Source organism: Arachis ipaensis, chromosome B09, assembly GCF_000816755.2.
Source record: "Arachis ipaensis cultivar K30076 chromosome B09, Araip1.1, whole genome shotgun sequence".
In the NCBI taxonomy this organism is placed as follows: Eukaryota; Viridiplantae; Streptophyta; class Magnoliopsida; order Fabales; family Fabaceae; genus Arachis; species Arachis ipaensis.
This window is the reverse complement of record NC_029793.2, coordinates 87,376,665-87,387,953: the sequence shown is the minus strand read 5'-3', so window position 1 is coordinate 87,387,953 and position 11,289 is coordinate 87,376,665. Positions and strand designations below refer to the sequence as shown.

Sequence of the window (11,289 nt, the reverse complement as noted above, 5' to 3'; positions counted from 1 at the left end):
GGATCAACTAGAAAAACTGCACAGCATCAAAACCATCTCGAAAAACCAAAAAGGCAAAAACCTCAAATGAAACCCTTAACGACAACTTTTCCTGCGATGGCAGAAGTAGCCAGAACCTCTGGCGGTGGTTCCAGTGGCCTCAGAACTCCGACAGCGGTGCTGTCAGACTCCGATGGTATTTCAGGGTAGCTCCGGTGGCAGAAAGGTTTTCCGGTGACCATACACAGCAGACCCCCAACCACAGCAGCAACTAGGAGACCGGCGGCCATGGCGGCAGACTCTGACGGCACAGCAGCAAGGGCGGTGGAACCACCCACGGCGACGAGGATACCCTCAACTACAACTGTGGTAGCAGCGGCGATGGAAGGGCAGCGTTGCTTCCTCGTGACTCATCCCTTTCCCTCTTCTCTGTTCGCAGCTTCAACGGCGACAGCAAGGGACGGGTTCGACAACGGCGACGAGACGGGCTGGTCGGCGACAAGGAGGACGGCGGCCCCACGCTCGGCGATGGTGGCAGCGGCGATGGCTTCCCCGCAGTGGCTCCCTTTCGTGCATCTCCTCTCTTCCTGTGCGCGAGCTCAGCAGCGGCGAGACAGAGAGGCGCGGCGCTCTTCCCCCTCCTCGGTCAGACGGCGACATGGTGGTGGTGCAACCCAGTACACCGGCGCGACTTCTTCCCCTTCCCTTCCCCTTCTCCGTGACCAACAGTGCTTCGTGGGTGTGTGTGTTGTGTTTTTCTGATTTCCCCCTTCCTGATTCCCGTTCTTCTTTTCCCTCTGGTTCAAAGAACCTTGCGTGTGTGCTTAGTTAGGGTAGGGCTGCGCAGCAAAGACAGTGAAGAAGAGGGTTTGAGGCTGCGCAGCATGAAGAGAGAATAGAGGGAAGGGTATGCCAAATTAAGGAGGACGGCGGCCCCACGCTCGGCGATGGTGGCAGGCGGCGATGGCTTCCCCGCAGTGGCTCCCTTTCGCGCATCTCCTCTCTTCCTGTGCGCGAGTTTAGCGGCGGCAAGACAGAGAGGCGCGGTGCTCTTCCCCGTCCTCGATCAGACGACTGTGGCAGTGAGACCAGCACGCCGGCGCAGGTCTTCCTCTCCTCCTCCCTTCTTCCGCGACTCAGTCTCCATTTCTCTCTGATTTTTGGCTTCTGTTCCTTTCCTTTCATGGAGAAAGAGGAAAGGAAACCATGTGCTGTCTTTTGTGTTGCTGAAGGGGGTTGGGGTGGTGGCTGCTGGGCTATAAGGATTAGGTTTCATTTTCGAAACTTAGGGTTAAGGGCAATATAGTAATTTCACATAAAAATAGGGATAATATGGTAATTGAAACCCAAATTAAATCCAACACTAATCATATATAGGAAAATACTATTTGCTCATCAACTTTACAAATTATTTTCAATAAAATGCCCAAATCTAAAAATTAGAAATAATATAATTAATTTCTCTATTTTCCAAAATAACAACATTAATATTTAAAATATTACTTATCTAATCCAAATCGTATAAAATCCTTATTATTTCATAACTATCAACTTTATAATTCAAATATAGAAAATAATCCAATAATTATAAAATTGGATAATAATCATAGCTTATCTCAAATTCAATAAATCGAAACTTGCCTTAATTACCTTTAATAAAATAATTTCTGAAATTAAGGCTATAAATAACCATATGATTTGAGACTTGATCATAAAAAGACTTTTCAAAGGTTCTGGGTCTTACACCAACTACCACTATTCACCCCCTATGACCCCAGCCCTTGTCCACCCCAATTCCAACCCAATTACTCCCAAGAACCAGCACCTCCCTATGCACCATGTCCATATCTATCACCCCAAGAATCAAGGGAGCAACTCAAGGAAACATTTGAAAAATTTCATGCCACGCTTCACCAATTGAATCAAGCGATAAATCGATTACCTTCCCGATGTTCGGACACTCAAGGAACCCCCATGGCTTCATGTGGGAAATCTAATGAAGAGCGCAGCATGAAGGAGATACTAGAAACCCCACTAGACAGTAAGGAGCATGACTTTGTACTAGAACAAGTGGAGGAAGCTGTAATTATCGAAGAAGAAGAATTGGTTGAAGACTTAGGAGATGCTGAACCTCCATGGGAAAGTCAAGTTATAGAGCCTCCTTCAAGGACGATTGAAATTGATGTTGAGGAGGGTGTACAACCTCCAATGCATATCATGGTTGAAGACTTTGAAGAGGATGATCAAGAGATGGATTCAATCATTGATGAATTCTTATCTATAATTGAATCCTCTCCCATTGGACTTGACATGGAAATTAAAGAAGAAGAAGCATAACCTCTCATGCCCTTGGTGAACAGTGAAGAAGAGATTGAATTGGAAGAAAGTTACCAAGAAGAAGAGGTTGATATTGAAGAAGCTTGCAAAGAAGTGGAAATTGTCAAAGAAGAGCACAAGGGAATTGAGCTGGAAATCACCTTGCCAAAGTTGTTGGAGACCTCTCCCCCAAAGCCATCACCATCCATCCCTTCATTCAAGTGGGTAAATCTCTCGTCTCTAACCTTAATTAGCTCACTTGAATATGCTTTGCTTGAGACAGATGGTCAGTTTAGAGCTATTTGTGGCTATAAGAGCAAGCAGAAGATAGTCAGTGGTAGGAATTGTCATGCAAGGTTCAATATGGTTGCATGCTCTAAATTGAAGTACAAAGGTTGGTACAATTCTCAATTGAATGGGTCTAGGAAGCTATTTGGATGTCTCAGTGAGAATTTCAATTGCGTGCCACCCGGGTGGAATCATGATGATCAACAAGAAGACGGGTACAAAGGCAAGGTCCGGGACCCCAGAAGTCAGTCTAACAATCAACACTCTTGGGGCCTTGTCACTTGCTTTAACTTGCTTGAAGGATTTATGCAACTAGAATGGGATCCCAGAGGATATTGGAATTACAAACGCTGGTGGAGATTCCTGGATGAGTTCAAGCACAAGCCACCATGACAAGGAGCTAGCCAAATGTCCAACTTAAGGACTATAACTAAAAGTGCTAGGTGGGAGACAACCCACCATGGTATAATCGTTCCTTTTTTTATTTTTAATCTTATTTTATTTTATTTTTACTAGTGTTCATTCATAATTTCTACATATTCACCTGCATTCTGCATTTGCATCTGCATATTGCATAAAAAAAACGCACACGACGTGTAAGCGTCGCTGACGCGTCCGCGTCATGGGTGCGTTATGAAGAAAAGAAAAGTAAACAGAGAGTCACGCGAAAGCGTGGCTGGAGGCGTGCCTTAGGCACAAGCATACCCACGCGATTGTGTCACCCACGCGGTTGCGTCATTTTGAAAATATGCCTCCCATGCGTCCGCGTCACCCACGCGAACGCGTAGCCCTGTGAAATCGACGTAAATGGGTGTATGGCAGTAAGTTATGATGGAGTGGGGCTGGAACCATGATAGAAGCACAAGCCCTACCACGCGAACGCGTGTCCCATGCATTCGCGTCATTTTTAAAAGAAAGGCCATTCACGCGATCGCGTCAACCACGCGATCGTGTCACCCCAAATTTTTGGCAAAATGGGTTTGAAACAGAGAGTTGCGCGAACGCATGGCTGCCCTCGCGCCATTCGCTTAAATCAAGTCACGCGACCACGTGACCCACGTGTCCGCGTCACTTGACAAAAATCACACACCACACGATCGCGTGACCCACGCGTCCGCGTCATATGCGACGCACAACTTATCCAGATCAGCCAAGATATCTTATCTTTTCTTCCCCAATCCTAATTTTTTTCTTCTCTCCTTTATACTTCTTTCTTCATCCTTTCTTACTTTCTTTTTCTTCATCTCTTTAACTTCTCATCCCTCTTCACTTCCATTCTATTTTATTTAATTTATTTGCATACTTTCATTCATTGCATTTTAATTTTGTGCACATTTTTTATTTTCTTTTCTAAATTTATTATTTTTCCATTGGTGTTAAATTTTCTTATGCAACTGTTACATCTTTTCTTGAATTATTCTGGTGCTTCATGACTTGTTTTACTCCGACTGGGTATTATTCTTCATAAGTCAATGCTACTCCTTCATGATACTTATATTATCTTGCATTGACATGAACTTACACTATCTTGCACTACCCACACTCTCTCCCCCATTGTTGAAACTTTTGCACCACTGGTATGCCATGTGCTTCTATTATTTTCTCACTTGCATGTTGTAGCTACTATGTAATTGAGACCCTCATTATTTGGCATTAACCCACCTAGACTTTATTTATTTTCTTATCTTTATTTCTGGGTTACTTTTTCTTCTTTTTCCTCTTCTTTCAGGCTGGCCACCAAAGAAGGGAAAGGAAAAGCTTCTAAATGGGGAGACAAACAAGTCTACTAGCACAATCTTTAGAGAAAAGCATTAGTTGAAGCAACCCTTCCACTTGCACATCTTAGCATGCACCGAGAACGATGCAATCTTTAAGTGTGGGGAGGTCGATACCAATCTCTATGGGTTAGTTATTTTCTTCTCAACACCAATGTCTTATTTTCTTTATTAGTTCATTGTTGCATTTGCATATTTGATTACATGTTTTTTTGATTTTACGCTTTTAGTTAATACTTGGTTGAAGTAATATTTTCTTTTTCAAGAAATTTTTATAGTATTTCACTAATTTAAATTGAAAAAATTTTTTTTGTGTTAAACTTGTTTGAAGTTGTAAATCGGAACATGAATTATAGCTAAGAATACACAACCTGTGAGATTTTGAGTTTATTTGTATGGTTACATTATTTAACCATAAACTTTTATTCTTGTGTGTTTCCTTCTCTATGATTACAATCTTTGCTTTGTTCCATTCTATATGTCCATTATTTAGTGTATTTACATGCTTGCATATGATTGAGGCCATTATTTTATTAGCTCACTTATCCCAAATAAGCCTACCCTTTAAATCACCCTTGTCAGCCACTTTGAGCCTTGAAAACCCCATTTATTCTGTTCTATAACCACATCACTAGCCTTAAGCAGAAAAATAATTAAATATCCCAATTGAATCTTTGGTTAGCTTAAGATAGGGATTGTGTAACAATTAAGTGTGGGGAAACTGTGAGAATATGGGTGAATAAGGGAATGTGTTATGTTTTTACTTTGATAAAATATTGGGAATTTGGGTACCTACTCATGTGAGACTAGAAAAATTAAAAATCCATGTGCATTGATAAGTTATGTTTATTTTTCTATTTAAAAAAATAAAAAAAATAAAAAATAAAAAATAAAAAAAATAAAAAAAATAAATTCAATAAATAAGTAAATAAATAAGGGGACAAAATTACCCCAATGTTAAGTTAATGAAAAATCAATGCATATGTGATAAAATTAAAGAAAAGTTGATACATGAGTATGTGATGCAAAAATGGGAATTTTGGGTAGCTAGGCATGAATTAGAATTATATAGAGTATATGTATGTTAGGTGAAAGCTTAGGTTAATTAAAGATTCAATTTATAGCTCACTTAGCCATATATATACCCTCACCGTTACCTTAGCCCCATTACAACCTTGAAAAGACCTCATGATGTTTGCATTGGTACATTAAATACTTGTTGATTGGTTAGATGAAGAACAAAGTTTAGAAAGCATGATTAGAGAAGAGTAGAGTGAATTACCCTATACACTTGAGTGATTAGAGTGCATACACACTACCAGTGAGGGTTCAATGCTTAATTCTATGTTCCCTGCTTTCATGAGCTATCTTCTTACAAGTTTACTTGTCTTTTATTGTATAATTTGAATTAGTGAAATCTGATTTATGTTTGTCTTGAAGAGCTTATTACTTTTAACCAAGTAGATAGAAACATCTTAGCATGTAGTTGCATCCATATAGATAGGTTGCATTTTATACATTCTACCATTCCTCTTCACTCCTTTATAGCTTCTCTTGAGCTTAGCATGACGACATGCTATTGTTTAAGTGTGGGGAGGTTGATAAACCACTATTTTATGGTTTATCTTGTGCTCAATTGAGTGGATTTTATCAATCTTTCATACACTTGTTCATACAAAATGCATGTTTTACATTCTCCTTCCTGATTTTGTGCTATAATTGAAAACATGCTTCTTTGGGCTTTAAATTTGCTATATTTAATCTTCTCTTTATACCATTCGATGCTGTGATATGTGTGTTAAGTGTTTTCAGAGATTACAGGGCAGGAATGGCTCAGAGGATGGAAAGGAAGCATGCAAAAGTGGAAGGAATACAAGAAGTTGAAGGAACTGCAAAGCTGTCAACCTGACCCTCTCGCACTAAAACGGTCATAACTTGAGATACAGAGATTCAAATGATACGGTTCCAGTTGTGTTGGAAAGATAACGTCCGGGGCTTTGCAACGATATATAATTTGTCATAACTGCCTTAAAGCCAGGCGACGCGAACGCGTGGATCACCCGGACGCATGACCTGGCAAAAACACAATCCGCGCGAACGCGTGGACGACGCTTCCGCGTCACTTTGCAACGACTTGTACGTACCAGAAATCGCTGTTTCTGGCCCAGTTTTTGGCCCAGAAACACAGATTAGAGGCTATAAAGTGGGGAAATCCATTCATTCATGAATCAAGCTTTAATATACACAATTTTAGGTTTTAGATGTAGTTTTAGAGAGAGAGAGAGAGAGAGAGAGAGAGAGGAGACCTCTCTCTTAGGATTTAGGATTAGCATTTCTCTTATTTTAGGATTGCTTCTACAATCACAGGTTCAAAGTTCCTTTAATTTATTTTCTGCTTTTATTTATTCCAATGCTTTTACTTGTTAATGTTCCTAAATTGGCTTATGAACCTTTTCATGTTAAGATTTGAATATTCTATTTAATATTATTTGAGGTATTTCAGACTTATGATTGCTTTCTTTAATTTATGTATCCAAATTATTTTCATTCAAGTAGATTTTCTTCCCTTTTGGCTTTGGTTGAGTAATTAGCAACACTTGAGTTATCAAACTCAGCTGTTGATTGAAATTGAAATTCTCTGCTGGTTAATTTGTACTCCAATAACTCTAGTCTTTCCATAGGAGTTGACTAGGACCTGAGGATCAAATTAATTTGTCCACTTGACTTCCCTTTGTTTAGCAAGGGTTAATTAAAAGTGGGAGCAGAATCTAATTCTCTTCACACCTGATAAGGATAACTAGGATAGGACGTCCAGTTCTTATACCTTGCCAAGAGATTTTATTATTATTAATTTATTTTTTCTGTCATTTAAATTACTTGTTCCTTATTTTAAAAAACCCAAAAACATATCTTTTTACATAACCAATAATAAATCATACCTCCCTGCAATTCCTTGAGAAGACGACCCGAGGTTTAAATACTTCGGTTATAAATTTCATTGAATTTTGTTACTTGTGACAACCAAAATTTTTGTAAGAAATGAATTCTTGTCAGTCTAGAAGCTATACTTACAACGGGAATTTAATTGTGAAAATTCTAGATCGCGCGAGAGTTTCGTTCTTCAGGGAGCAATTAGGATAGTATAGTAATATGCTTTAGGTCATATTCTAAAGAGAGAAGCTCTCTCTCCTCTCTAGAATTAGATTAGATTTAGGATAGATTTTCCTTAGGTTTAGATTTTACACTACAAGAATTTGACAAATTAGCGACGAATTTTTGTGAGATATATTTTTTGTCACTAATCCGTCACTAACTTGCGAGGAATTAGTGACGCACTAACGACAAAATTAATGAGCGGTCACAAAATATCTGAACTTGATAAAAGAGAGTGATTAGCGAGAGATTTATGAGTAAGTTTGTTTCTCGCAGATTGACTTTTGTAGCTAAAAAAAGATCGGGAAAAATTTCCTCGCTAATTTGTCACAAATTAATTAGCGACTGACAATGTTCTAGGAAATCAGTCACTTTAGGGTTCAATCGAATAAAAGTAAAGTAGTAAGGGATATTATTGTCACTATTCCATCACAAGTGTTTGATATACAATTAGCGAGAAACAATTCACACACTAGTTCGTTGCTAAATAAACTTTGTGCGAAAGGGATAATTAGTGAGGAACAATGTTACTAGCTAATCCGTTACAAAGACTTGAAATGCATTTTGCGATGGAAAAATTTGTAGCTAATTTGTCACTAAAGTTTTTATTTTTAGCGAGCAACTAGTTTCTCGCTAATTTGTTGCATAATATTGTAAAAATTCAAAATTAGGGTAGCGAAAAAAAAAAGCAGTCGTTACTAACTCGTTGCAATGGATAAATCATTCAGCTAGGAAAGTGTTCCTTGCTAATTAGTCGCTAAAGTGGAAATACGGATATTGAGTGCCTAGTACCTAAGTAGTGAGAAATTTGCGACCGTTTAACAACTGACACCTTTCATTCGCTGATTTCAAGTCGCTGATTAGCGAGCGAAATACATTTGTCACTAAGTTATCGCAATTTTAATTTAGCGAGCGATTTGGCAATTGCAATCTTGTCACAAAGCAAAAGCTATATCCTACCTATTTTGTAGCAAGTTACTCGCTAATCTCGTTGGAAATTCGTAGCATAGTTTTAACAACTCCAAAGCTAACCGAGGAAATTTTAGAAGTAACTGGTCGCAATTAAGTCACTAATCAAAAGCTTATTTAGTTAGGAATTAGCGACCGATTAACAACTGTTAGACTTTCTTCGCTTATTTTATGTTACTTCTAATTTTTGAGAAAAAATGTTAGTCCTTATTCTGTCCTTATTTCATGTTAATATTAATCTCTAACCTTTATATAAATCCATGGAAAATTCATGGAATTGCCAAGCACGCTAATGTAATTTGTCATAATTTTATCACTAATCTAAAGTTATTTTAAATGAGAGAATAATTAAAGTCCCAAAGTTGTGACTAATAATTAGCTAGCTAGTTTTTAATAAGTAATAATTTACAATATTCTAGCAAGATGTCAATTCTAAAAAATGTTACAAACAACTAAAATCAAAATGTTTTTCTTAAAAAAGATTTTTTCCCTATTAGATCACAAATCAATCATTATTTTTAATGGAAAGTTTGCTGTTAATTTGAATTGAAGTTTTAAATTAATATATTTTAAAGACAAGTTTAAAAATTCAATATTTTTTAAAAATAGGAGCATAATGTTGATATTTTCAATCACAAAATATACTAATTGATAGTTATAGACTTAGTTCGATTAACCATAAAAAATAGTGAATTAAGATTTTTCATGTTTATTAAAAAAAAATTTATCTATCTTATAAAATTTTTTTAAAATTTACTTTTTTTTTTGTAAAAAATCAAAATAAAAATTTAAAAACAAAAAAATTAATAACTCAAAAAAAAATAAATTATATTAATTTAAAAAATGTTTAATTTCAAAATTAAAAACGCACAAATGAGCGCCATTTCCATTACTTCAAATAAAAAATTGTGTATAAGCGCTCTTTACAGTACTTTAAATTAAAAATTGAAAATCTCATTATCTCATAATAACTTCCTTTTATCATTGCAGCCACCGCCATAGAAAGAGAAAGACAAATGCTTGTAACAACCCCAAATGACCTAACCTAACCCTCCTTAACATTGTCTCTTCAATGATTCCTGCGCCGAATATCAGTCTCCCACACCCACAGTCAGAGACTCAACGTCTCCTATCGTGCTCCTGCTACTCCGCCATCGGCGCTACTTGAATGGTCATGCAAATGCAAGACTCAATGCATCAAAATTGAAATTCACTTTATATAATGTAAGATACGATATCATGGGAATTAATTTAGAGATATCTATCAATAAATTCTAGTCTTCTATATCTAAACTTCTTTGTATTTTATTATGGTTGTTTTATAATCATTGTTCTGAAAATCGAACTAAATCGGCCAGTTCAACTGGATTAACTGAGAACCGGTCATCTAATCGGTTCGGTTGAAGTACAAAACCGTCTGGCTAAAAACTGGTAAAAAAAACCAGTTGAATTGACGGTTAACCGGTGAACTGTTTGAACTGAACGGTTTTTTTCGGTTTTTAATTTAAAAAATGAAAAAAATAAAAAATATATAAACCCTCCCCCATTTTCTCTCTCTTTCACTCACGCAGAACCTAGGCCCCCCTCTGTCTGCATTCCACGGAACCCTAGCCCCTTTTTCTTTCTCTCTCCCAGCCAACAGCAGCAGAAAGCCAGGAGCCACCGCCCAGTTCCCAGCACCGTCGTCGCCGACAAACTCGTCTCCTTAGCTTGCGTCCAGCCTCGTTGTCACCGATCCTCTTCTCTTGGATCCTATCTCCTCGCGTCGCTAGGTCTCATCGCCACCACCGGGTGGAACTGACCGTAGTGGCATCAGGAATCATCGCCTATAGAAGGTGAAGGTATACTCGTCGCCTGTCGTCGTTTTTCTTCCCTTCGCCGTCGTCTCTCTCTATTGCAGTCGAGCCCTCTCTATCGCTGTCGAGCCCTCTCTCTATGTCGCCGTTGAGCTCTCGATCTCTGTGTGTCGCCGTTGAGCTCTCGATCTCTCTGTGTTGCCGTCGAGCTAACGACCCTTCTCCGGTAAATAATACTGCTTGAATTATTTTTACTTGTTTTTGTACTTTTGTTAATAGGTGTTGATTGAGTTGCTGGTCTTACTATTTTTGTGATCTTGATTTGCTGAGTTAATAGTACTGCATTACTGATTTTGATCATTTTTTATTATCCTGAGTTGTTGAGTTGTTGATTTTTTGAAATGATGTTGCTAATTTTCTGGAATAATACTGTTGCTGGTTTTCTGATTTGGGTATGGCTGATATTGTGAGTGAGTGGCAAGTTCATGCAGAGGTTTAGGTTTCGTGAGAATGCTAAGATGGATCAGGTGAAGACATCCATAGAGAATGGTGTTCTTACTGTCACTGTTCCCAAGGCTGAAGTTAAGAAACCTAATGTTAAGCCCATTCAAATCATTGGTTAAACAAGATAATTTTTCTTAATCCCCCATTTTCTAGTTTTCAAGCCCGTGTTTACATTTTGTTTTGAATTGTGATTACCTAATATCTATGATGTTCATGTCCTAGAAATATAAATCATGTAGTAGTGGTAAGTAAGAAAGTAAGATTATTATGATATGAGATGTCATCAAGTATGTAGTGCACGAATAGAATTTTTTCTGTGGCTGTGCTTTGAAAATCCTATCTATGATGGAAATCTTGAAACAAACAATAATGATTATGATTTTTGATGATTAGAGTTTTGTTTAGTTAAAAAGGTAAAATTTTAAATTTTATTAGGTTAGAAATAATTGAATTTAAATATTTGAAATTATATATTTAAATTTTAATAATTTTGTTTAAAATTTATTAAA

General features: G+C 37.6%; 1 protein-coding gene across 1 annotated transcript in view; it reads left to right on the top strand.

Moving 5' to 3' along the window:
- Positions 268 to 11,289, top strand: part of LOC110266879 — an 11,968-nt gene continuing 946 nt past the window's right edge. The window contains exons 1-2 of the mRNA XM_021111923.1: positions 268 to 714; positions 863 to 1,192. Of these exons, the coding sequence (XP_020967582.1) occupies positions 268 to 714; positions 863 to 1,192 (777 nt within the window). The remainder of the gene's footprint in view (positions 715 to 862; positions 1,193 to 11,289) is intronic.